At 60.3% G+C, this 26,440-nt stretch overlaps 1 protein-coding gene across 1 annotated transcript in view; it reads right to left on the minus strand.

Annotated features, from left to right (window-relative positions):
* LAMC3 (laminin, gamma 3) overlaps positions 1–26,440 on the minus strand; it is a gene marked incomplete at its 5' end in the record, with an annotated part of 51,357 nt that overhangs the window by 6,407 nt on the left and 18,510 nt on the right. The window contains 20 exons of the mRNA XM_014529880.1: positions 3–115; positions 1,109–1,256; positions 2,343–2,477; positions 3,668–3,744; positions 4,118–4,323; positions 5,246–5,387; positions 6,657–6,835; positions 7,296–7,438; positions 8,098–8,251; positions 9,057–9,302; positions 12,020–12,208; positions 13,992–14,210; positions 15,857–15,966; positions 16,085–16,277; positions 17,579–17,689; positions 20,279–20,415; positions 22,948–23,046; positions 23,448–23,565; positions 23,653–23,841; positions 25,906–26,072. Coding sequence (XP_014385366.1) covers positions 3–115; positions 1,109–1,256; positions 2,343–2,477; positions 3,668–3,744; positions 4,118–4,323; positions 5,246–5,387; positions 6,657–6,835; positions 7,296–7,438; positions 8,098–8,251; positions 9,057–9,302; positions 12,020–12,208; positions 13,992–14,210; positions 15,857–15,966; positions 16,085–16,277; positions 17,579–17,689; positions 20,279–20,415; positions 22,948–23,046; positions 23,448–23,565; positions 23,653–23,841; positions 25,906–26,072 — 3,075 coding nt within the window. The remainder of the gene's footprint in view (positions 1–2; positions 116–1,108; positions 1,257–2,342; positions 2,478–3,667; positions 3,745–4,117; positions 4,324–5,245; positions 5,388–6,656; positions 6,836–7,295; positions 7,439–8,097; positions 8,252–9,056; positions 9,303–12,019; positions 12,209–13,991; positions 14,211–15,856; positions 15,967–16,084; positions 16,278–17,578; positions 17,690–20,278; positions 20,416–22,947; positions 23,047–23,447; positions 23,566–23,652; positions 23,842–25,905; positions 26,073–26,440) is intronic.

Raw genomic sequence — 26,440 nt, forward strand, 5'->3', positions numbered from 1 at the left:
GGGCGGCGGCCTGGAGGGCCCGGGCAGCCGCAGTGATCACGCGCTCCCTGGACGTGACCGTCTTCTCCAGGGCCTGCACCTTCCGGCTCAGGTCCTGGGTCCGGGAATTCTGAGGCTGCAGGGAGATGGGGGCTCAGGCAGGACCTGGCAGGAAGGGCCTCGGGGCAGATCTCTCCCGGGTGAGAGGCACCAGGGGCATGTGGACACCGGGCAGCAGTAGGGTCAGCCCTGTCTCTGGAGGCCGGATTTGCAGCCTCTGGCAAACCAGCTAACCCCCCTGACCTGCAGCTCCTTCCCCAGGTCCACAGTCACTCAGCTGAGACCTGGGGCTGGTGCACTTGCCACTTGGACTTTCTGGGTCTAGAGGAGCATCGCCGGCAGGTGCTGCGCGTTATCTAGCAGCCTCGGCAGCATCGGGAAACCAGCGCTCAGCACCGAACGCTTCGCTAGCGGCGTCTCTCTCCACAGGCATCACTACCGCATCTCCCTTCACATTTGGGGAGAAGCCAAGACCCCTGTGAGCAGCTAGGCCGGTCTGTCTTGCCCATGGTTCGCCCCAAATGCATTTCTATAAGCTTAGCTTTTTTCAAAGTTCAGTTCCCGAGTTCTGGGATGGCCGGGTTACTGAGAAGACACAATGGAGCTAATTTATCCAGAGGTGAGACGTGTAGGGTGACAGAGGGACGAGGCCGACACCCACTGAGGGTCACCTGTGCATTACTGACCAATCCCCCCAACTCCCCGTGGACATGCAGCTCCACCTGACAGACAAGTAACTGAGGCCCAAAGAGAGGCAGGCCAGGCCAAGGTCACGCCTGGAGCGGCGGAGCTGGGATCCATCCCAAGTCGCCTGGTGCCGTTGCTAAGGCGCTGTGATGGGGAAGAGCCCGCCTTCATATTATTATTGAAATCAACAGCCTCGATGGGCCAAGCCCTTGCTTTCTGCCAGGCGGGCGCTCTGCCAAGCCTGGAGGAGGATTATCTTGTTTTTTATCGACGGTTAAAAATAAGCCTCAGCATCTGCCTCTCCCTGGGCCCCGCTGGTCTCCCAGCTGCCACGCTCTCCCCGTCCCACCCCGTGCAGAGCTCGGAGCACGGTCGAGCTGACCAGTGCTGCAGGGGCGGCCGGCAAGGTCAGGTGCGGGGCTGCGTCTGCGCCAACTTGCTGCACGGCGGCCAGCACCCTCTCCGCTTCGGGCAGCGCCTCTGCCACAGCTGTGCCCAGAGCCTTCTGGGCCACCTGGACCTCCTGGTACCTGAGGAGAGACAGAGTCAAGGTGGCCCGAGGAACAGGGCGCAGGGCCTCCCTTCCCCATCACGGTCCTGTGCCCCTCCCCCAGCCCTGGATGTTCGAAGGCCTCTCCCCGCTTCCCCTCCCTCTGTGGATGGGGACCAGCAGCTGGCCTCAGAAACTGGCCGATTTCGAATGAATGGAAACGGCAGTAGAAGGACCACATTCTTGTTCCTTCATTCACTCAATTCAATCACGCTTTTCTGAAGGGCTCACACTTGGTGTCCACTTGAGAACCACACGTTTTGCAAATGTTTGGCTCCTCTGAATGAATCGTAAGGAGGAAGATGCCTGGTGCTGGGAAAGGGGCAGCGGCCCAGGCTGGGTCTGGGCTCAGCTGTGCCCTTGGGTGACCTTGGACATGGCGACCCCCTGGGCTGCATGACCGCTCTGTGGCCTTTTAGCCCTGAGCTGCTGTAATCAACCAACTAGAACAGCTCTCCTGTCCTGTCCAGCTGCCCATACCCACCCCACCCAGCTCCTCCCACCATGGGCACTGCTAGGGTGGATACCTCCACCTGGCTCCCTCCCATCCCTCACCCCTTCTCCGAGAGCCAGAGCCCCCACAGGAGTGGGTCACCCCAACCATGCTGATTGGCTCAGGGCTGGCTATCTGATCTGAGCTGGACCAATCAGATTCTCCCATCTAGGAAGTCCCCTTGGGGCTCAGGCAGATCTTGGTGGTTCTCCATTGACCCTTTGACCAAGAGAGATATAAAGAGGCCACCACAGCAGGGAAGTAGAGGCCAAGATGGAAGCGGGTGGCGGAGAGGAGCTGTCTCGGGGACATGGGGTGGGGCTGGGGTTACTGCAGGCGAGAGAGGGTCCGCCTCGTTCAGGTTGTTGTCCTTCTCTCCAGAGGCTGAGCTGCACCCCCACGCATGCGTGGGTCCCTGTGACACCAGCAATCGGGCCCAAGACCCCGCACATCCTGACCCGCCCCATAGCCTGTCAGGGAAAGGAAGCCAGGTCCGGAACCAACAGCCTCTGGCCAGGCCCCGTCGATTCCAGGAGGCAAAGCAAGCTCCCACCCACTCCCGGGAGGGCTCACCTGTCCTCCAGCTCCCGCTGGGCCTCCAGAGCCACGCTGCCCTCCGCCAGCCTCCAGAGAAGCGTGTAGCTGGCGTTGGAGGCACGCAGAGCCCTCTGAGCAGTGGCCGTGATCTTGGCAGCAGTGTCCTTGTGGCTGAATGAAAATACCACCGACCATGGCCCAGGGCTCACAAGGAAGCAGGCCTTGGCCCCAACCCACAGCCCCCACGGCCTGGGCCTCCTGCCACCCCAGAGAACAGCGCCCTCTCTGCCTGACACGTGACGAAGACGGACAGGAAGGGGAGGCACACCCCTGTCCCTGTTACATAGCGTGTATACCTGTTGTCCTGGAAGAATGAGGAATAGGACCCTGTATCACCCATGAAATCTCACCTTGGACAATAAGTTGTGTGGTCACCCTAATGAGGGCAGCACAGAAGAGGGTGGTCAAGAGAGCCTGGGTTTCAATCCCGACTCTCTCACTTGCAAGGTGTGTGTCCTTAAGCAAGTCGCTTAACGTCTCTGAATCTGTTTTCTCATCTGTGAAATGGGTCTAAGGTCCCTAGAGTACGGGCAGAGGGGAAGACTGCGGCAGATTCTGGGTTTTTAGGACCTTGAGCTGCTTCTTAAAGGCAGTGGATGACACAGCCCCAATGTCCGTCGACGGACGACTGGTAAACGAAACGCGTCAGAGCCATAGAATAACGTTACTTGGTTGTGAAAAGGAATGAAGTTCTGGGTATGCTACACCTGGGCGATCCTTGAAACCATTCTGCTAACTGGAGGAAACCATAAGCCAGGGACCATAGACTGTGTGATCCCACTTATGGGAAATGTGTAGAAAAGGGACCTCTATAGGGACAGAAAGGAGGTTAGTGGTTGCCAGGGGCTGGGGTGGTTGAAGAGAAATGGGGAGTGATCGCGAGGGTACAGGTTTGTTTTGGGGTGATGAGATGTTTTAAATGGTTGTGGGGTTGGTTGCACAGCTCTGTGAATACACTCAAAAACACTGGATTGTACACTTTAAATGGGTGCATTTTAGGATACACACATTTTATCTGAATAAAGCTGTTATTTTAAAAAGACAGTGGATGTCCTGGGTGCCTTCGGTCGTCCAAGGTGCCCTTGAGCCCCATCCCTGGCATCTCGGAGGTGCTCACACCGATCCTTCCCATGGGGGTGACATTTCCCCCAACCAGGTAGTGCTTGTCCTCATCTGACTCCAACTCCTAGGGGGGACACCTGTGGGGCTGACCCTGACCCTGGCACCCCTAGAAGAAGGGCTGGGCTCCCTTCATAAGGGGTGGGCAGGACCTCACCACGTTCCCAGGGCCCTGGGCTCACCTCCAGGCGAGGGCACGGGCCTCTGTGGCCAGGCGGCTCCAGTTGGTGGGCTGGCCGGGGACCTCCTGAGGAACCACCTTTAGAGAAAAGAGGAAAAGAGGAGAACGGATGGCCCAGCCCTGCAGGGCAAGGGGCCACGCCTGGCTGAGTGACCGGGCAGAGCCGGGCAGCACCAGTTACTTCAGAAATGCTGCTCTCAGTCAGCATCCGGGGAGCAGAGCCCTGGAACATGGAAGTGCGTCATGACCCCCACCCCCTGCGGGCACTCACTCACTGCCTGCTTGGCTATGCCTTGTTCCTGGCACGTTACCTCACTGGACCAGCGGAGGAGGCTCTCTGTGCCTCCCATTTGGCCGGGGAGGAACCGAGCCTCCCCAAAGGGAAAGGAGGCGTCCCCGGGCCACAGGCACGGAGCCCGGGCTCAGGGTGGGGAGGGCGCTCCCCGGGTACCAGAGATGCGAGGACGGTGGCTGCGTGCAGGATCTCCTCCTCCGAGGACGCCAGTGCCACTCCCAGGTCTGCCAGCTGGATGCAGGTCTTGTCGGCTCCGGCCTGGGCACAGCGGGCCCCCCTGCTCAGCGCCTGCAGCTGCTCCCGGGCAGCCTTCACGGCACCCTCGAGGCCTGTCACCTGCACCAGGAAGGCGTCCCGGAACCCTGCAGAAAGCCCGCAACCCAGGGGTCACAGAGCGGCCGAGATTTCACACTGAAGCCCCCACCCCCGGGGGACCCCATCGGTGCCCTCTGCTCTTCCTGGGCACAGCTTGCTGCCAGCACCAGGCCTGAGCACCACCAGTCAGGTCCCAAGGAAGAGCCTTCCCATTTCACAGATGAAAAGGCTGAGGCCCAGGCACCCAAGGTCCCGCACACAGGAAGTCAGCCGCAGACAGGGAACTGGCAGGAGCCGGACCTTCTAGAGCCACAAGACATCCCCAAACCTGGGGCCGCAGTAAAAGCGCCTCGAGTCAGCAGTGCAAGTGGCAACAGGGCTCAGAATGGGCGTTGCAGCACGCAGCTCCCTGTTCTGGTCATTGGTTTTACTAACCGTGCTCAGCTCACCTGTGCCTGGCTGCTAAAGGAGTATGGGTATTTATCAACATGACATTTCACAAAGTAATCAATTTGCCTTCAAGGCTCCCCAAAATTCAGTGTGTCAGGCCAAACTCCACCTGGTGTTCACAACAGTCTTTTTTCCATATCTACTCATTTGTGTTCTACGCCAGGGAGACACCTGTTCAGCACCTGGGACAGCGCCTGGGGTGAGTGCATTAGAGAATGAACCCAGACTTACAGTCTGGCTGAGCTGACAGTCTGGGTGGGGCCCGGGGGCGGGACCGATGCTACAGTGAAGAGGCTGATATTAAGAAAGTACCACTGGGCAAGGGCCTTGGAGGAGAGGTCCATGGGGAGGCAGGACTGTGTCGTGGGAGGAGCCCACGGTGGCAGGGATGTCAGACAGGCTCTCCCAGCAAGTGGGTTCTCTGGGGCTGAGCTGGGAGCCTTCCAAGCATCGGAGACCAGAGTGCAGGGGGCACCTGACCAGCCAGCGCTCCCCTTGCCTCCCGGCCTCCCCTTGTACCTTGCAGTAGGTGGTGGCCCTGGTAGCTGTCCCCCCGAGGGGCCTCTCCCTGCAGAAAGTCCATTGGTTCCCAGGGCCTTCCACAGTCAGTCCCCTGCAGCCACCCCTCCATCAGGGTCAGCCTGGCCTTCAGCTTGGCAGCCTGGAGGGGACAGGAAGGAGACACTGCCTGGACACCGCCCCCCCCCCCGACTTGTGCCCGGGATGCCCTCCCTGAGGGTCCCTGGGCCTCACGGTTAAGGACACACTAGACCTCTGAGAACCAGCCCTGCCCACCCCATGCTCCGAGCTGCCCCTTCCCTCCCCCACCCACAGCACCTGCAGGCATTCAGCCCACCACAGCTCTGTCCTGCCCAAGGAGGGGGGCTGGGAAGGGGAGTCCAGGAGACCTCCTGCCTGGCCTGCTGTCTGCCCAGGACTTGGCACAGAGCAGGGGCGCCTGGGCAGTTGCTGGCTGCGCGAGGATGCTAAGCAGCATCTCCCGGCACCGCCCTTACAATCACCCGGGCCGTATGCATTCACAGAGCGCTTGCTTGGAGCCAGCTGGGGGCGACCGCGGCCACACACCCGCTCACATTCACCCTGTAACCACCCTAAGGGGCAGGGGTGGCAGGGCCTCAGCCCCTCCTCAATTCAAAAGTCCAAAAGGCTCTGAAAAACCATAAGGCCTTCCATTTCCGATTTGATGGCAAAATCGGGTTAAATAACCGTAAACTCATTTGGAAGCAGAACCGTCCTGAAGGAGGCTCCTGTGGGCGTTACTGCCCCCTCATTGTGCATATTCGGCTGTTTTCCTGCGGGTGCACCACTGGGTTTGGTGGGGGGGCTGGCCCAGGCGCCACGGGGGTGGTGCCTAATATTCGGCTTCGGTCATCTTTTCTGTCTATGGTACCATCTTCCAAAAGCTGGCCTCACGGGTTTCAGGTGAGAGGTTGCAGGCCTGAACTCGCTCCATTTTGGAGGAGAGAGACTCTGAAGCAAGACTGCCAGCTGCCTGGGCACGTGACAACTAACAGGGCTGGGGAGGGGCCCCGCGCTCATGCTTCTGACCCCGCACCACATGGCCTCCCTGCTGGAAATCCTCCCTGTGCCCAGCGTGGGCATCACCCTCCTGACCTGTCCCACCAAGGGCCGTCTGTGGCCTCATTCCCGTTGACCTTGAGAAAGTGTGAGACCGGGGTGGTCGGCAAGAAAATGGGTCAAGAGCTGCTGTCCACTGAGGAGCAGGGGAAGGGCAGAGGTGGGGGCTGGCCCAGGCTGGCATGGGCCGGGGGCGGCCGCGGGGGGGGGGGGGGGGGGGGGGGGGGGGGGCACGGGGAGGAGGCAGCTGGTGGCCCTGGAAATCCTGAGAACTGTGGATGAGCGGGCAGTTCCCAGTGCCCAGCCTGGAGCTGGAGGCGGGCGGGCTCACCTCTGCCTTCACCAGGGTGTAGCAGGACGGGCACTCCTGGCACCGTGCCCTGTCGGCCGTGAGGAAGAAGTTGTCCTGGCAGCGGTCACACTTGTAGCCCACGAAGCCGGGCCTGCACACGCACGTGCTGTTCTCGTGGCATTGGGGCGAGGCGGAGCCCAGCGGGGAGCACCTGCAGGCTGCGGGGTGGGGGGTGGGGGTGGGGAGGACAGGCAGATGGCACTGAGTGTCCTGAGAGCCACCCACACCGGAGCCCCAGCCCCTGCAGCCTCACACCTGGCTGCTCCAGACCCCCCTGGGCAGCTCAAGGACACTCCTGGGTCCTTTCCCGGAGACGGGGTCAGAGGTCAAAGGTGATGACTGAGATGCCGACTTGTTGCCGAGTTCCTGCATCCGAGGAACTGCCACGCAATCTAACTGCACAAGCGAGGAACCTGAGGCCCAGAGAGGTGAGGCATGGGCCTGTCCACAGGATTCCGGCTCCTCAGCACCCTCCGCTCACGCACTGCGCGTCTGCTCTGAGACCTGCCTGGGTCTGACCTCTCTCTCCTGCGGCACAGCCACCTTCCCGTGGGCCTCTTTGCCCAGAAACCCCAGGCCACACCCTCCAGGGAGCCAGGAAGGACCTGGCTTCCTTACCCCGGCAGCCCTTGATGGAGAAGCCGAAGAAACCCAGCTGGCATCTGTCACAGGCCTGGCCCTCGACGCCCGGGCGGCAGGGGCACTGCCCAGTCTCGGGGTGGCACTGGTTCTCCTGGGAGCCCAGCGGGTGGCACGTACAGCTGTGACAGGGAAGGACCCGGTGTGAGTGAGCTCGGGGCCACTCCCAGCCCAGCTGCCGCTGCTGCCGCTGGGGAGGGGCCTTGGGACCGCACCCTCTGCTCTCGAGGTCCCATTTCCATGTCGGTCCACATCCAACAGCTTCCCCTGAGCTGCGCCCAGGGAGGCAGCCCCACACCTACACAATGGCTGCAGGGACATATGCCCCTTGGAGACTGTGCCCCTATGGAAAGTCACGAGGCACTCAGCATAGTAAAGGCTCTGAGAAGTCACGCAAAGCAGAACTCTGTTTGCTTCCCTGGGCATTCCCTGGAGTCCACTGCTCCCCAAAGGCACTGCCTGAGGTGCTGCTGTGGCCAAAAAGTCACCGAGCGACGCGTCACTGAGAAGGGAATCCGACACCAAACCGGCCCCCTGCCCACCTGGACATCCCTTAGGAATGCTCTTGGCCTGCATCCTGGGCTGGCAGGGCCGTGAATCTGACCCCCAAGGGACTGTCCCTTTGTCCCCCTTCAGGGTAGGACACTGTGTACCTGGCAATGGGCCTGGGATGCACATTCCAAGCCAGGCCCCTCTCTGGGGGCCCCCTGCTGCTTCCTTCCACTGCGGGGGGAGGGGGGGACCCTAGGGGCAGTTGCACCCACAGCCTCACCCCACCCACCTCCGGCAGCCCCTCCCGGGCTGGAGGTCGTAGAAGCCTGGGCTGCAGCGGCTGCAGTCCCGTCCGGTGACGTGAGGCAGGCAGGCGCACTGGCCGCTCACCGGGTCGCAGGGTCTCCGCGCACTGACCGAGCCCCCGGGGTTGCAGCTGCAGGCTGGGGGTGAGAGCAGGAGAGGGAGTCGGGAAACCATGTAGCTCATCCGCCCAAGCTCCGGGGTCCAGGAAGTGCAGGGAAGACGGGCAGCCCGTGGAGATGGCTCAGTCAGCCCAGACTCCCACGCTGCTCTGACAGGAGGCTCGAGGGCCAGGCTCCCATCGCAGCCCATTTGCGATCTACCCTTGGAGAGGCGGCCCCGGGCCCTGTGAGCCTGCCCTGGGCCCCGCAGGCCTGAGAGAAGCCAGAGGCTCAGTTGCGGGTCACAGGCAGGCAGACCCCTGGATCCACTCTTTGGGACTCGACCCGGCTCCTCTGGGCCCCATAAAACAAGAGGCCAGTAGAGAGCTGACAAGTGCCACTTGGAGAAAGGGCCCAGGAGCAAGTTTGGGGCAAACCCTGAGCAACTCCCTGCAGCGCTCTGGAGCCTTCCCCGGGTGGTGTGCACCTCGGCCCTCTGAGCGGGGGCCCGGGCTGCGTGTTAACCAGGCAGTAGGAGGGAAGGAAGCACAGTGCAGCCAGGAGGCACAGCCCGGCTGGGGCCCAGGGGCGGGGGAATGTGACAGGTGCCAGGCGCCGAGGCCATCGGGACAGTCCCCTGAGTTCCCTGTGGAGAGTGAGCTGAGCGCTAATGACCGAGGCAGGAGGAAAATCACAGGGCAGAGCTGACCAGATCCCCAGGCTGAGGGAGAGCGTGGAGAAGAGCAAACCCTCTCACTTTCTGGACAAGAAACAGAGAAGGCGAGGAACCAGCCGAAGCTGCACAGCCTCGCGGAGCGGCGGCTGGCCAGGAGGTGGGACTCACACACACACTTGTCCGTGGGCCGCGGGGCCAGCGCGCTGCCGTAGAAGCCGTCCCGACAGCGCTCGCAGCGAGCACCTGTCGTGTTGAACAGGCAACGCAGGCAGTGGCCAGACAGGGGGTCGCAGTTGCCCACGGCGTTGGGGTCCACGTTCCCGCTGCACTGGCACCGCCGACAGGGCTGGGGGTCCCCAGAGAGCCCCAGCGGGTCCCCAAAGAAGCCATCGTCACAGGTCTCACAGCGCCGTCCTAGGGGAAGAAAGGGCCTGTGTGGAGGAGCAGGCACGAGGAAGGCCAGCCTGCCGGGTCCACAGGGGTGAGGGAGGGCTCCGGGGTCAGCTGACCTGGGGCGGGGCCTAGCTCAGCCGGCAGCTGGCTGTGCGGTCTTGGGCAAGTCACTGTGCGTCTCTGAACTCGGGGTCCTCCTCTGCACAGTGGGGCGGGGCTATCGAGAGGTTTGGGGAGATCACTTGTGCAAAGCTCCTAGCACAGGGCCCGGCACGGTAAACCGTCAACAGCAGGGGCTGACATCTCCTACTCCCCATCACCCGTGTCGTCATCACTGTCCTCCTCACCAGCACCTTGGTCATCATCTTCACTACCACCATCATCATCTTGATCAGTCTCTTCATCATCATCCATGAACTTCATCTTGATCAGCACCCCCTTCCCTTCCTTAGCAGCAGCATCTTCATCACCATCTTGTCCCCTTCGTCATCATCATCTTCATCACCATCTTGACCATCAGTCACTTCACTGTCATCATTTTCATCTTGATCATTACCTTTGTCATCATCATCCATCGTCTTCATCGTCATCATCTTGATCATTATCTTCATCATCTTCATCTTCATCACTGTCTTCCCCGTCACTCTCTGATCATCTTCCTTGCCACCATCTTCAGTGTTGCTGCCACCCTCTTCCTGGTCCGTCATCACTGTCTTCCCCGACACTCTCTGCTTCATCTTCCTGTGTTGCTGCACCATCTTCAGTGTTGCTGCCACCCTCTTCCTGGTCCTCCTCTCCCTCACGTCCCACCTGAGCTGTGGCTGCTTCCTCGTTGCGGTTCCTGCTCCCGTTACCTCTCCTGCTTCCCAGGGTCCTGACCTTCCTCTGGACTGTTGATTTCCGGCTCCTGCTCTGCCTCCGGGGCTTGCATTGGGGTTGCTGCCCCATCTCCCAGGCCTCAGGGTCCCTGGGAGTCTCAGGAAAGGTGGTGCCTGAGGAGGCTTTTGGCGGGTTGTGACCTGGGAGGTCCACTCTGGACACAGATGGGAATAAAGGAACATCCACGTCCCCCTCTTGTATATGTCTGCATGAGACAGACGGCTGGGGACCCACAGACCTCACAGTCCCACGGTCCCCTGGGGGTGGCGGGACGACGGGCACACGGTCTTCTTGCCGCCTGCACGTTATGTTCCTCTTTACGCGTTTACGGGCGGGTTCGATCGTTACAATGCGTATTACTCGCTTTATGATTTAATTAATAGCCACTGTCACCGTGAAAGAGAGTCCTCGTGTCCTCGGTGCTCATCGTTCAGTTGGAGTCAAGCTAACATGACTAAGGCAGGCAACCTTGAAAATGGAGGGGAGGAATACTAAGACAGAAAAGGAAAAAATGGGAAGAGAAGGGTCTGAGCGGAGCTCAGGGGAGACGCAGGTGCCTGGCCCCGGGACTCTGAGATAGACATTAAGTAAGATGGGCAGGAGGAGATGGAAGGCCGAGGCCCCGCAGGTAACCAGCCATTTGCTTGGACCTGGGAGAGGACAGCTCCCAGGGCAGGAGGCCACGGGGTCAGGATGAAAATACACAAAGAAGAAGTAAAAGAAGTTCTGGAGAAGGAAGGCGGTGATGGTTGGACAGCAATATGAGAGCAGTGAATGCCACTGAACTGTCCACTTAAAAATGCTTAAGCCCGGCCGGCATGGCTCAGTGGCTGAGCACTGACCTATGAACCAGGAGGTCAGGGGTTGAATCCCAGTCAGGGGACATGCCCAGGTTGGGGGCTTGATCCCCAGTAGGGGGCGTGCAGGAGGCAGCCCATCCATGATTCTCTCTCATCATTGATGTTTCTATCTTGCTCTCCCTCTCCTTTCCTCTCTCTCTAAAATAAAACTAATAAAAACATATTTTTAAAAAATGCTTAACATGGCAAATTTTATGCTACATATGTTGCCATAATTTGAAAAAATTAATAACAGAATAAACCAAAAAAGTCTTGCGTTGTGCACTTGAAGTGGGTGAATCACAGGGCGTGTGAGTGCTATCCCAGTAAAGCTGGTTAAAACGCGGATGTGCAGGGCGGGCTGCGTCCGCGTGGGAATGAGGATCGGGGGAGGCTGGCATTTTCTAAAAGCTGAGCGTTCTTTTCGTTTTGTTAATCCTCACCTGAGCATATGTTTTCCCACTGATTTCTTTCAGAGAGATTGGAAAGGAGGGAAGGATGGAGAGAGAAAGAGACTTGGATGTGAGAGAGACACATCGATGGGTTGCTTCCCGCACAGGCCCCGACCAGGGCCAGGGATTGAACCCATAACCCAGGTACATGCCTTTGATCGGGAATCAAACCTGAGACCTTATGGTTCTCAGGCAGATGCTCTAACCACTGTGCTAACAACCAGGGCTAAAGGCTGCAAGTACAATCAGAGGTTTTCTGCCTTAACGCATCTGCCAGGGAACTCAGGAATACAGACTCCTGAGCTGCATCCCTCGCTAAGCCAGGCTCTGTGGGGCCTGGGCCCAGACATGGGGATTTTCACAATCTCACCTGGATATGCTCAATGGCCCAAGTTCTGCTGGGAACCCACAGCAGCCGGGCCCTGACTAAGGTGCCCTGGGACTCAGTGTCCCCAGAGGTCAAGCCTGCCACTCCTAAGCCGGCCCTCCCTCATCTGCCCCACTCCATACCCAGGACCCCACTCCGGGAGCCCAGGCAGGGGCAGGACCCAGGGCAAGAGCCACTCACCTTTCTGGCCCGGGGGACAGTGGGTACACACCACCTCCCTGCTCTCTGGGATGGTCGTGCAGGACGACTGTCCAGGGCACGGGCAAGGCTGGCAGTCGTCGGCTCGGCCTGCAAAGGGGTTGCCATAGAAACCTGGCAAGCAGCGCTCACAGGACGGGCCCTCGGTGTGGTGGCCGCACTGGCAGATCCCTGAGGGACAAGATAAGCACCTGTTTAGCAGTGTCTGAGCCAAGAAAACTCCAGAGACAGGGAGCAGGCTCCTGGTGGCGGGGATCACAAGGCACGTCCCAGAGGAACAGGGGGGAGCCTTCCAAGGAGGCAGCAGGGCGCGGGGATGAAGAGTCCTCCTCGGGTTCACGTCCACTGAGTGAACCTGCGCCAACAGTCTAACTGAGGACACCTCAGTGTCCTCACCTGCAAAATGGGTACAACAACCTCCACTGGGCTCTGACCTCGAAGGTTTCCGCCAGGATTTAATGCAGCCGGAGTGCTCGCACAGTCCCTGGCACGCAGAATTATTGTTAGTTATCATTCTTAGGTTCTATTCCCAAACCTCTAACCCAGTGATGGCGAACCTATGACACGCGTGTCAGAGGTGACACGTGAACTCATTTTTTTGGTTGATTTTTCTTTGTTAAATGGCATTTAAATATATAAAATAAATATCAAAAATATAAATCTTTGTTTTACTATGGTTGCAAATATCAAAAAATTTCTATATGTGACACGGCACCAGAGTTAAGTTAGGGTTTTTCAAAATGCTGACACGCCGAGCTCAAAAGGTTCGCCATCACTGACCTAAGGCATGTGCAAGAATATTCCCAGCAGTACTATTTCCTTTTCCCTTCCTCCATGCCCTCCTAATTGCAGGGCCCAATGGGACAGTGACAGACCCAGAATTCTGGTTGTGACATGAGGCTCCGTTTATGGGGTCTGTGGGTCCTCATTGGCCCCCGGCCCACAGGTCCCTGGTGGTGGGAGATTCTGCAAACCCCTTCTCCAGCCCACAGCACCTGGAGTCTGCTCAGAGTGGGGGACTCTGGGGACAGAGGCGCCGGCCAGGGACTGGGCCAGGAGCCTGGTTGGCAAGACTGCCAAGGGGGAAAGAGGGAACCGGGTGGAGGTAGAGGGGGGATCCAAGGTGAACCATCACGCCTGTCCTGCTCTCTACCGGTCCCTGCCTTGGCCCAGCACCCACACGCTCATAACGCCTCCTTCTGTCCAGGGTGCATAGCAATGGCCCCGCCCACTGGACACACAAGGACTTGCTGGGCAGGAAGGTGTGGCACGGCCAGGGGATCTGAGGGATTACAGGTTGGTCCCATCTCATGAGTGGGCTCTGCTTCCTCGGTAGGGGCTGCCTGGAGCATTGCAGGGAGGGATTACGAGCCCCATCTGGGCTCGATTGGTGATGCCTGCCACGGGCACAAAGCGGGTGGAGGCACCTATGCTGTATGTGCGTCCTCCTGGCCAGTCTGCTGATTCCCAGGCGCCTGTCCTCTGTCAGCTCCCGACGGGGCCTGCGGAAAGCAGAGCAGGGGCTTCCCTTCTGAGACCCCGCCTGCTCCTGGGCAGCAGCAGGGCACTGGCCTCCCACGACCTGTGTGAGAGGCCTGTGTCCAGCCCCTCCAGCACCTCCTGCCCAGAGACCTCCAGGGAGGTCCTTCTGGGTTTCCTCTCCGGTCAATGGGGAGGAACCGCAGGCAGTGAGCTTGTGGGAGGAGCAGCTCTGCCACCTACTGGCCATGTGGCCTCCCTGCGCCTTAGGCCCCTCACCAGGTAGAGGTGACCCTGTAGGCCCTGGCATCGCGGGGGGATTTTGCAGGATTCAGTGATGTGGTGGCAAACACGGTGCCCAGAGCGTGGAGGACCTCGGCGACTCGCTTGATTGGCACTGTGTTCGGAGGGCACCGACACAGCACACAGCTGACCCACTCTGGGTGCAGTCCCGACGGGGTGCCGGGACACTCACCTGTGTTAGGGTCACAGGTGCCATGCTGGTTGCAGGTGCAGGGGACACAGTTGGCATAGGGACCCCCCCGGGGTGTCTCCCTCTTGTAACCCGGAGCACAGGCTTCACAGAACTGGCCTGCGTATCCCTGGGGACAGGAGCAAGTCTCCACCCAGGAGGCTGGGGGGGAGAGGCCCCGCTGGGCCGACAGGAGCCGGACCTCTCTCAGGAGCACTTGGCCTGGGAGCGGGGAGAGAGAGAGAGAGAGAGAGAGAGAGAGAGAGAGAGAGAGAGAGAGAAAAATGTTTCTCCCCCAAACCTTCCTATTCACACACGTGACAGGCTGAGGGTTATTGGCCCATGATATAGAGGCAGCCCATGGCTCATTTATCATTTTTTAAAAACAGTCAAATAAAGAGCAAAGGAAAACGAGGCCATTTTCAGGACGAGCAGTCGATGTAACTGGAAACGTTACGGGAGGACGTCCTCCCTCGGGGGTCATGAAAGATGCACATTAAACAGCGATGATGCCGCCCGCCGCCCGCAGCTTGTCAGGCATTTAAAAACCGATGGGCGAGGAGCGGCCGCGTGTGAACATAAATCAGGAGGCGCTGCTTCTGGCGGCAGAGGGGCTCCCGTCAGACCCTCCTTCCTACGGAAACAACCGGGATCTCTGGGCAAAATATGACAACAGGGCCCTGGGAACGCTGGCGAACCCACGGAGGGCGGAGCGTGCAGGACCCTCGTCATCGGAACGTGGGGCGCAGCCTTCCTGGTGGGAAATGTGGCGGCACACGTCAACACGTAACACGTGCCCCTTCGGCCTCACATTTCCGCTTTGGGGGGGTCCGTCCCGAGGACACACGTGGGCGAGGACACGAAGCCCGGACAGGCCGCTCTGTCCTGGTCCTGCAGCCCTGCGTGCGGGACGGGAACCGGAAACCACTCCTCGTCTGCGAACGGGGCTGCTTGAACTTCGTGGAGCATCTGGGCCACGGAACGGTCCACGTGCCCACAGACGGGCAGGCTCTCCCACGGGTGATGACAGAGATCAACCCGCCAGACACGGCGAGAGCTGCAAACAGCAGGCTGCCGGGCACTGTACTGTGCGACCCTATTTCTACATTTAAAAGGTCAGACTAAGTCATGCCCACGGAAGGGCCTGGAGGGAGGTGCCCCAAACGTTATCCGTGGGAAGGGGGAGTGCGGGGGCGGGTGGATGGAGGGTCAGGGTGTCCACCTGCCTCTCCAGTTCGCCCCCAGCACCCAGCACGGGCTGGCTACGTGGGTGCCTGTAAGCGTCTGCTGACTGGAGGCTGAGTGAATGACGGAAGCGCTGGAAGCTGCTGGAAAGGGTGAAAATGAACTTCCTGCCAGGAGCCTCAGCGAGGGGGCCTGGGAGTGACCTGGGAGCAGGGGAGCTTTGGGGGGGTCTGGGGGTGAAGGCAAGCCAACCACAGCTGCAAAGAGAAGGAGGTGGACCAGGCTGGGTTCCACCCCCAAGCCTCGGACTCAGAGAGGAGGGAGGGCTGGCCTGGAAGGAGCCCATCAGCCCCTGGGTGCTAGTCTGGGGGTTCTGTCACGCAGGGGGCCCCTCGCAGCGGTGACCTTGCCACCACGTGCTGGCACCAGTGGCTCTCGGCTGCCTCCCCGGCCACGCACCTGTCGCTCCGAGCTGCCATCCTCAGGCCCGACCTGCCCGGCCCCGGCCCCTGCCCTCAGCACCCACGGCTGCCCACTGGTTCCATGGTTCCAAGGTCCCGACATCTCTGGGCCTCAGACTCCTTCGTGGTGAAATGGGGACAATAACCATGACCCCACGTGGGGACAATGCCTGAGGACTCCACACGGGAGCTGGGCCCAGCTGCCCCCTTATCATCACTGACCGGACGGGCTGGGGTGGGTCCGCACACGCAGAGCGGTCAGGTTGGCGAGCAGCCGCTGGAAGTGGAAGGGGGGCAGCGGGGGGTCCGCGTCCTCCGAGGTCTCCTGCAGCCTGATGGGGAGTAGGGGTGAAACCAGAACCTGAGGCGGGCTGCTGGGGCTCCTGGCATGCCTGGACCTCAGGGTCATCTGACCACCGGCCCCCTCTCAGGACAGAGCAGGACACTTACTGGAACTCGAGCTGCACCTCCCCGGGCTGCGCGGCGTCCTGGGGGCCCGACAGGCGGGAGTAGGGCAGGGTCAGGGCCAGGCCGGCCCCTTCCAGCCTCAGCTGCACAGGGAGGGGGGAGCCCCCGGGAGGGACCCGGAAGGTCAGGGTGAGGGGCTGCCCGTAGCTGAACCGCTGGTCGCCCAGGAACTTCTCTGAAGACAAGAGAGGAAGGCTGTGACCGTCTCCACTTAATTAGCCTGATCTTAGATGTCTGCTGGTTTTACTGGCAACTAAACATCCAGACAAGATCAATCGACAGCAGAAGGAAACCAGAGGCCCCTGCACAGCAGGTGCTCAGGCGGCTCGGCCACACCTGCGGCCACAGCTGGGCTAGTGCCCTGCGGTCACTGTCCTGACCTTCTCCGTGCCATCACGTCTGCCCGGGGGTCTCGCAGGTGAGTCCGTGGGACAGAGGAGTGTGTGTGGGAGCAGAGGACATGCAGAGGCACCTGCCGCCCGCCCCAGGCAGAGCCACACGGACCACATGCGTCAGATGGAGTGGGACTCAGAGCGAGGACCAGCGACGCGTGTCACGTGGGGGACTGAGCAGGTGCCGACGGCCCCCAGAGGCCACGCTTTCCACTGGAGTTGGAAGGCGCTTCCAGCGGAAAGAGGCAGTGGCATCCAAGGCACACGAAGGACCAGGACCCAGCGCTGCCTTCCTTCCCTGGCCAGCGCTCTGGGTGAGCTGAGGCTGGAGTCACGGAAGGACAGGGGTTAGGGTTCAAAACAATCTAGAATTCTTGCTTCTGCAGGAATCCCACGGCTCTGGCATGGGGTGCAGTGCTCTGGCGGGGGGGTGAGGGGCTGATGGGAAGAATGCAGGGACTGCCTGGGGCATGACAGTGGCCTGAAGGAGCCCCGGGCGGCATTGCTGTGACCGGGAAGCAGGGGGCTCCAGCCCACGCCGTAGGGCACGTGGTCGGCAGAAAATGACCCCTCAGGGTGTCTGGGTCTAACCCCAGCACCGTGAGTGAGTATGTTATGCTGCATGGCAGGGGGTGGGCTAGGGGGAGGTGCAGTTAAGGTGGCAGGTGGAGATCAGGCTGTTAATCAGTGGCCTGAAAGTAGAGATGAACATGGATTACCCAGCTGGGCCCCACATGGTCACAGGGTCCTTAAAAGATGGAAGAGGCAGGCAGAGGATGGAAGAGGGGTGGGCTTCAGAGCGATGCAAAACGAGGAAGCGGACCAGCCCTGAAGGCGGAGGCAGAGGCCGCGTCAAGGAACGCAGTGGCCTCGGAAGCCGGAAGCAGGCGCGGATTCCCTCTGAGAGCCTCTGGGGACGCACTCTGCCCACACCTCCATGTCAGCCCAGAGACCCTCCAGACTCGCGCTCCGGAACACCGAGAGGCAAACTTGTGCTGTTTCCAGCTACCGCGCTGGTGGCCATGTGTCTGAGCAGCGGCAGGAAACACGCCCCAGCGGTTCTGCTGCCTGTGGCTGGAGGTACCTGGTGCTGTGAGCTCCTCCTCGGCTTCGGGGTTCAGCAGGAGGCCCCTGGGGCTCCACCGTGCGGGCCGCTCTGGCTCCCCCGTGCTGCCGGCCCGCCAGCCATCGGCTCCTGGACAGCAACACACACGCAGGCCCCGTGAGACGCTGGAGGGCGGCCTCAACCCTCCAACCTCACAGCTTTCCTGGGGCCTAAGGATGCTGCCAGAGGCCTGCGCTCAGGGGAGAGGCAGTGCTGGCGACAGGCCCGGTGCAGGTGAGAGCTGGTGCGGCAACGGCTTGTGCCCACAGCCGGCGGCTCACATCCCCATCCCAGGGCCAGGGCGGGCTCTTAGGCTGGGAGGCAGCCCCAGAAGAAGCTAGAAAGCCCAGGACCTGGCCCTGGTTGGGGTGTGATCAGAGCTCTGAGCCTGTGCTGCCCCTCCGCAGGCTTTGAGCAACATGAAGACACAGCCCACAGACCCCGATGTGGGGGGTTGGGACTGCAGAGACCTTCCTGGCCGGCGCCCTCCCGGCCCCTGCCCTTCGCAGGGCGTGTGCCATGCGCCCCCTGCACCCGGGGCGGCTACCCGGTTAGGAAGCCGTCAAGCGTGAATGGGAACCCAGCCTCCGGTCCCGTCCCAGTCCAGTCCACACTCGCCCTGGGGACGGCAGTGTAGCCATCACACCACGCACAGTCTAGCACAGAGCAAGTGACCCCAGGGGGCCAGGGGGGATGGGGTGGAGGCCCAACACCTGGGGCACCTGAAGGGTGAGGAGGGAGGGGTGAAGAAAGGGAAAGAAGTCAGAAAGGGGAGGTTCTGCTCTTCCCTGGCTGTGTGACCCTGGGCAAGTGACTTAACCTCTCTGAAGTCGGTTTCCTCATCTGCAAATTGGGGGCAATGACATACTTATGGTCCCAGCAGCAATTCTCAGCATTTATATGAGTACCCTGGGAGATCCCAGAGACTCTGAGGGGGTCCATGAGGTCACACTGTCTTCTTACTAACACTAAGATGTATTTGTATTCTCCATTCTCTCTCTCACAGCAGAGTGGAGTTTTCCAGAAGCCACAAGACATTACTAACACTAAGATGTATCTGTATTCTCCATTCTCTCTCTCTCACAGCAGAGTGGAGTTTTCCAGAAGCCACAAGACGTGTGACATCACAACAGACAAAGGCAGAGCCGTGGTGAGAACCAGCCGACTTCTGTGAAGCCAGACCGCAGGAAGATGCGCAGAAATGGAGAACGAGGGGCGCTCTCTCACAAAGTTAGTCTTTTAAAAAGTTACTTCTGCCCTAGCCACTTTGGCTCAATGGATAGAGCATCGGCCTGTGGACTGAAGGGTCCCGGGTTCAATTCTGTTCAAGGGCGCATGCCTGGGTTGCAGGCTCGATCCCCAGTAGGGGGTGTGCAGGAGGCAGCCGATCAATGATTCTCTCTCATCAGTGATGTTTCTATCTCCCTCCCCCTTCCTCTCTGAAATCAATAAAAATATATTTTTTTAAAAAGTCACTTCTCCCAGGTGGATGTCAGTTTTTATTGTACGTTTACTATCATTGTTTTTAAAAATAGATACTTTCAAATTACTGCTTTAATTTCTAATACAGAAAATATCCACATACACAACCCACATGAATAAAAGTGTTTTGAGGGCCTCAATGATGTCCAAGGGCGTAAAGGAACTCAGAGACCAAAAAGGTTGAGAACTTCTGTCCGAGGGTGATGGTGAGATAATGGGATGAACCCAGGGCCTCGCTCAAAGTGAAGACAGAGGCCAACCTCCCAGACTCCTGTGTCCCATTCCAAGCCCCTCTCTGTCCTGCTTTCTGCGCGGCGTCCAGCAGAGGGCGCACTGCCCCCACGCCTGGGGCGCCCCGGAGCCAGTGCCTGAGTTTCTGTCTCTGGCTGACACTCTCTTCCTCCCTCGGGGAGATGTAGGCCTCCCCCACCCCCGTGGGCCCCTCCACACCCCCCCCTGTGGGACACAGCAGGGGTCCACGAAGGCTGGGATTTAATGCAGAGTTCAGAGCTCTGATGCTTTCCTGCTCCAAAGATGCACCTGTGCCACCTGGCGTTGGGGACCTAGGGCACCGTTGCGCCCCTGGACCCTGGGCCCAGAGAGAACACCTGCACAGCAGTTGAGAGACAAACTCAGATGCTGGCAAACCCTGGTGCCAACAACTATGTTCTGTCACCTACCTTTTCCGGGCCTCAGGTGCCTCATCTTTCAAAATGGGAATGAGAGCACCTGCCTGCAGGGGACTCCGTGAGGTTCCCTGCATATTAAGAGCACACGGCCTGGCATACAGCAGGTGCTCAATAAATGCAGGCAAGGAGCTTGAGCTAAATCCCTAGCACTGGGCTATACCGACGCAGGCCAATCTTGACCTGGAGTGATTGGAAATTCCCCCACAGGATCCGAAGGCTGCCTTATACCCGACCTTGCCCACAAGTATAAGGGATGCTGGAGGCTGAGGAAAAGGCAGGGCCGAGAGGGAGCAGAGGGGTGCAGGGAGGCACTGGGAGTACCGGTGGGCACAGAGAAACCCATCTTGCATGGCTGGTATGGGTGCCTGCGGGGGGCGTCTGGGCTGGGCCAGAGGCTGCCCCTCCTCCCTCTCCACCCTCCCACCACTGCAGGATCGCCCAGAGCAGGGTGGCCGCCCACCGGGGCTGGGAGAGGCCCCTCGGAGGCGGCTCTGGGGGCTCTTCTTACCCAGGCAGAAGTCGGAGAGGATGTGGTAGGCCCGGAACCGGGCAGCGGCCGCACACACCTTGGAGTGGCCGTAGCAGAAGCAGCTGCTGCAGCCGGCTGGGTTGTGGGGCTGCAGGTTAAAGGTCCCTGGGCGACATCTGAAATGGAAGCAGGCCATGCCCACGGGGCCGGGTGAATGGCTAGGCTCGGGGATCCCAGCTGGACTCATGCAAGTCCAGAAACCCTGGGGATACGTAAACCAATTGTTTTCCGGATTTACGGAAGATTTCAAATTCTAGTACAGAGAGTCCCGTGGCCGCTTCCGCCAGCTTCCCCGATGGCCACACCCGACACGACCACAGGACACCATCAAAGCCAGGGACTCGCACCGGTTCCCCTTCCTGATGAGAGTCCACACTGTTCTGGGATTCGCCCCTTCCCCACAAACGTCTTTTCTGCTCCCACATTCCATCCGGGACACAGCGTAGCACTTAGTCCCGTCCTCATTCTCCCCAGCTGCTCCGTCTTCCCTGGCTCCCACGACCTCGACACTCTTGAAGAGCACTGGCCAGCTTGATCTTGCAGCGTGTCCCTCGGTTTGGGCTTGTCTGGTGTTTTCTCATGATCAGCCTGAGGCGATGGCTATTGGGAAGAAATGGAGGCGAAGCGGCCTACTCGCCCCAACACATCGTGGGAAACGAGACCCCCGTGCCGTCACTGGTCACGCTGACCTTCACCACTTGGTTACGTGCTGCCTGCCAGGTTTCTCCGCTACAAAAAGGTCAGACTCTAGTTGCTGGAAGCAAATCACTAATCCCGCCCACCGGCAAGTCCAGGGAGTTAGGCTCCACCTCCTGGAGGGGGCGGGTGAATAAAAAATGGTGGACATTGCTGAGCCCACCATAAAATTCATATGCATTTTGAGGGAGATGTTTGGGGGCAACGAGAATATCCTGTTTCTCCTTAAAGTCCCGCCCACTCATCGCAGCAGCGCCTGCCCGGCGGCGTCACTCAAATCCTAAGGACGATTTTCTCTTTCCCTCCTTCCTTCCACGTTAATAATCTGGAATTCTTCTGCAGGGAAGACGCGGCCCGTAGTCCCGGGTATTTATTTACTCATCTCTTCGCACCGGGTGGACTCGGGGAATTTGTTTTGCCTCCGTTAGAACCCAGCACCGCGGGATTTCTGTGGCTCCGATTCTTCCAGCCACTGGACTCAGGCCCTATCTGGGCTGGGTTTTGTTTTTGTTTTTTTGTTTTTCTTGGTTGTTTTTAGACCTGTTTTTGTTTTTAAGCACTTTTTTAAAAAAAAAATCTGTTTTCCTTTTCTGGCGCAACAGGACACGCGAGTTCATCTGCCTTTCCCGACTCCAGCCCCCGGATCAGCCATTTCTCCCAGGAGCCCTGAGAGGCGATGAACAAACAGAGTCCTGGTCTGCAGCCCGGGGCCCATCTGAGCCGCCCGGACAGCAGAACCTGATTCATAAGAAGCGGCTGCTGCCCCAACGCCCCGCAGGCTCCGCAGGACACACGTGGGCAGGGCTCCCAGCTCTCAAATGGGCGGCAGCTCCGAGTGAGGACCTGCCCAGGATGCGGGGTGGGGGGGCAGAGCCGTGGGAGAACCGGGTGGGGTCTGGTTCCCTGACTTCATGCTGTCTCCTCACTTGAGGGGTCTCGGGGGGAGGGAGATGAAGCAGGGAGTCCAGTCCCCACCCCAGAGCCTACAGGCCATGCATGGACGAGGCTATGGGCAGAGTCAAAGCCAGGGCCTGCCACTCGGCTTTGGCACTGGCTTCTTCCTGAACCAATACGGGCCCAGCAAACGCCCGGAGTAGACAGTCCGCAATGTCAGGCTGTGTCAGACACTTCACACACAGGGCTCGTGGCCAGAGAAGCAGGGCCCGTGGCCAGAGAAGCAGGGCCCTGGGCAGAGAAGCAGGGTCCCGGGCAGGCCCTGCGCTGGCTGCAAAGGGTTTCGGAGTTCGGAGCCAGAGCCAGGTACACAGCGTGCGCCTGAGGACAGAAACCCCACTGCGGAGCTCGGAGCCCCAGACACGCGAAGGAGGAAACTTTGCAAAGTCCTTCTGCCTAGTTGGGCTTTAAATGCGCATGTGCCCCATGATGGGACGGCAGAGAGGTGGACCTCAGCTCAGCAGGAGCTCCGTGGAGCAGGGCATAGAGAAGGATTCCGAGGTGACGACAGGGCTCATGATAAACACTGCTGTGCCCACTAGTGTGCCCGTCCTGGTGGGAGATGATGCGGGGTGGGTCTGGTGGTAGTGTTCCATTAGTGATGTCTGCCCTGGTGTGGGATGGGAGGGTGTGGTAGTGCTCCATTAGTGATGTCTGCCCTGGTGTGGGATGGGAGGGTTATGGGACAGGTGTCATATATTTGCTGTCCCTGGATTAGATGATCTCTCCTATCCTTTTCAGCGATTTCTTTTCAGGATTCTGAACTAGAAAAATAAAGATGTATTTTCAAGGCTGTGAATCATCGGTGGTGCTGGGCCACAGCATAACAGAGTAATAAAACCTGCAGATGACTTCCTAGATGGCAGAGCCATGGGCTCCAGGAAGGTGCCAGGAGAGGGGGGGTGCCTAAGTCTGCGAGGACCCTGCCCCCTGCTCCTCGCACCAGCGCAAGCCTGAGGCCACTTCCCACAGGCTCATTGCCAGACGGGCTCACCCACCTGTCACACTGGCTGCCTTCCACGTTCTCTTTGCAGGGGCAGCGCCCACTGCGGGGGTCGCAGGCGCCCAGGCTGCCGGCGGGATGGCAGGTGCAGGGTCTGCCAAGGAGACAGGACGTGAGGAAAGGTGAGCGACTCCAGAAGAGGAACAGCCCGTCCTCCTGGGAAGGAACCTCCACGCTTCCCACTCCTGAGAGGACAGGGGGCAGACGGGCCCACGAGCCTGCAGCCCCGGTTCACTGCTCCCCCCTTGCCAAGGAAGTGACCATTCGCTCACCTGAACAGCAATCCATCTGCCGACCCACCACTCATCCGTCCATCCATTCATCCATCCACTCACTCGTCCATCTGTGCATCCTTCCATCCACCTGTCCACGTACCCACCCACCCACCTATTCACTCACCCATCCATGAACCATCCATCCAACCGTCCATCCAGTCCAAATGCCCCGCCATGTGCCCCTGCTGGGCCGCCCACACCCACGGCGCGGCCAACTCACCTGCAGCCTCCCTCGCTGAGCGAGTGGAATCCGGGCAGGCAGCGGTCACACTTCCAGCCCGTCACGGTGGCCTTGCAGGTGCAGGTGCCCGAGTCGTCACACTGCAGGCGCAGGGAGCCTGGAGGTGGGGTGGGGGGGGAGGGCACAGGGCATCAGGGGCTGGAATGGGGCGAGGCTAGCGGCTGGGGCAGCAGGGCCCACTCACCTGCTGGGTGGCAGTCGCACGGCTGGCAGGGCATCCAGGGCTTCCAGCGGTAGAAGTTCTCCTGGCAGAGCTGGCAGTGTGGCCCGGCCGTGTGGTCGCGGCAGTGGAGGCAGCGCCCGCCGTGGCCCGTGCTGCGGAAGAGCTGCTGGTCGAACACGCACTGCTCGGAGTGGCCGCTGCAGTTGCAAGCTGTGGGCAGGAGGTGGGGGTGTCAGCGGCCGTGGCATGTGGCAGGACGGGAGTCCGTGCCAATCAGCCTCCTTCTGTGGAATGAGCAGGCAGCTCGGGGAAGGTCAGAGATGGAGTTCAGGCCCGGCTTGATCAAGGATATGGAGACCAAGTGATCGATCTTCCAAAACAGGGTACTTTTATGAGCAGAGGGGGCACCATTAATAAATATCCCAAGACACAGAGCCCTCTGAGGCAATCGAGGAGGGACAGTCACCTGGTCATGAATCAGACAGGCCGCCTGGGAGTGGCAGTGTGGCTCACTCCAGGATCTCTTGTGGGTCTGTGTGAACCTGGTCCCCAGTGATCATGGGGTAACTCAGAAGCATGAAAATCCACGTCACCCTTCATTCACTCGTTGATTCATTTAAAACAACCTACGTGCTGAGGATGGGCTCTGTGATGACTCCCGTGGTGAGCAGGGCAGGGGCGGGGGAGCCAGTGAGCCGTACGGTCCCGGCTCCCGCGCACACACTGCACACTGACGGCGGCCAGATGCAGCAACCCGTGCACACCCTGCAGGGGGCGGGCGCTGGGAGCTGAGGAGGGGCCCTACAGCTGTCCTGGGGACTGGGGCAAGCCTTCTCGGAGGGAGTCACAGCTACAGGGGCATCTGAGGGGTGAGCAGGAAGGAGCTGGCCGCTGCCGGAGGGGACGGGAGGGAGGGGAGAGTCCCAGGCAGGAGGTGAGAGCAGAGATAAACTGTGGAACCAGAGAAGAAGATTCACCCAGCGTGTGCAGGGGGTGGGCGTGTCCTGTGATGGGCAGGGAGGAGGGTGGGGACGCTGTGCAGTGTGACCGGACAGGGAGGGGTGCAGGGCCAGCCCAGAGGGCTAGAGGTCGGCTTGACCCGGAGGCTGGGCAGTGAACTCCTTCTTGGGGCGAGGGGCTGTGGGGGGTTAAGAGGGGGATGCAATCACACTTGCACTTTCAAGAGCCCCCAGGGCCGCAGGCAGGGAGGGCAGGAGGGAAGCCGGGCCAGCAGGGAAGAGGGGGCTTGGGCGCCCAGAGGGGTGATGGGGCCCTGGCTGCAGAGAAGGACACAGATGGGCTGGAGGGATGTGGACCAGGCTGGATTCAGGGCTCAGGGGCTGCTGGGACCGGGGGCGGCGGGGGGTCAGGCACGAAGCCCCCGTTTCCGGGCTGGTGACTGGGAGGACAAAGATGTGACCACAGGGGTGAGGACGTGGCCAGAGCAGCATCTGGCCTTCTGTGCCCTCACCATGGAGACGGCTCCAGGCTCGGAACGAGTGAGCCAGTCAGCATGGCTTCCTCGGCTGTGGGAGGACTCCCTGGTGGAGGCAGGCCAGCGAGGGCAGCAGGAACCCATTAGGGTCCCGGCACCCTGTCCCACGGAGCAGGCTGTGCCCGCCCTGTCCCAGCTCTAGCAGCCAGTGACCCAACCCCAAGAGGACAGAGGACCCAGGGCCCAAACTCCCGCCAGCGGCGGCTAAGCCCACTGGGAGCCAGTGCTGCTGACACCTGCTACGTACCAGAGCCTGAAACACACAGGTGACGATCAGGGAGACAGGCTGGGGCACCAGGCTGGGAGGAAGGTGGTGGGTCTCCCCCCCCCCACCCCCCGGTGCGTGCGCAGCCCCGTGTCCCTGGAGAAGGGCTGACAGCCCCGTCCTCTCCACATGTGGTCCAAGCCACATCACAGGGGCGGGAACATGGCAGGGCCGCCGGGGGCTGTGGGACAGGCTGGGACCGGGGTGGCCTGGCTTTCATTAGCAGCTGCGGTTGCAGCAGTTGAAACAAAGGAACAAGTTGGGGGACCTTCCCAGCCCTCCCACAACAGACACCTCCACTGAGGGGGACTTGGTTGGGGGGAGCTGCTGTGGGGGGAACACTGACGATGCCAGGCCCACCTCCTGCCCGCCTTTGGCGCCTCCTCACCCCTGCAGCGGCGCGGGGGCTGAGTCCCAGCTGCCACAGGCCCACCCAGGAGCAGCCCCCACAGCGGGTCCCGGGGAGCTTGTTTCCCGGCCTGCACCCCGGGCCCTGGAGTCCCAGGTCACTCACGCAGACACTCGTTGGCGGCCTCCGCTGTGCCCCGCGCCCACGGGCGGTCCTGGAAGAAGGGCAGGCAGCGCTCACAGTCCGCGCCCGTGGTGTTGTGCTGGCATCGGCAGACCAGCCGGCCCTCCGCGTCAGGGCCACACTCGCTGGCGTGTCCGTTACACTTGCACCTGGGAAAGAACATGGAGGACGGGGGCTCAGAACCCAGAGGGCACTGGCTCGGGGCAGCTCCATGGGGTCAGCAGAGGAGGGGTTAATCACCGAAGCCTGCATTCCGGTGAGCCCACTGCTACGGCTCAGTGATGAGTTTTATTGAACACCTACTATGTGCTCGGGACAACTGAAACAGACATTCGGTTCTGAGCTCTGTTGACATTTAATCCCATTGCACATCACAAGCTCTAGCCCAGCTGTGGGCAAACTACGGCCCGCGGGCCAGATCCGGCCCGTTTGAAATGAATAAAACTAAAAAAAAAAAAAAGACCGTACCCTTTTATGTAATGATGTTTACTTTGAATTTATATTAGTTCACACAAAC

This window comes from Myotis brandtii, unplaced genomic scaffold (assembly GCF_000412655.1).
Source record: "Myotis brandtii unplaced genomic scaffold, ASM41265v1 scaffold699, whole genome shotgun sequence".
NCBI classification, from domain to species: Eukaryota; Metazoa; Chordata; class Mammalia; order Chiroptera; family Vespertilionidae; genus Myotis; species Myotis brandtii.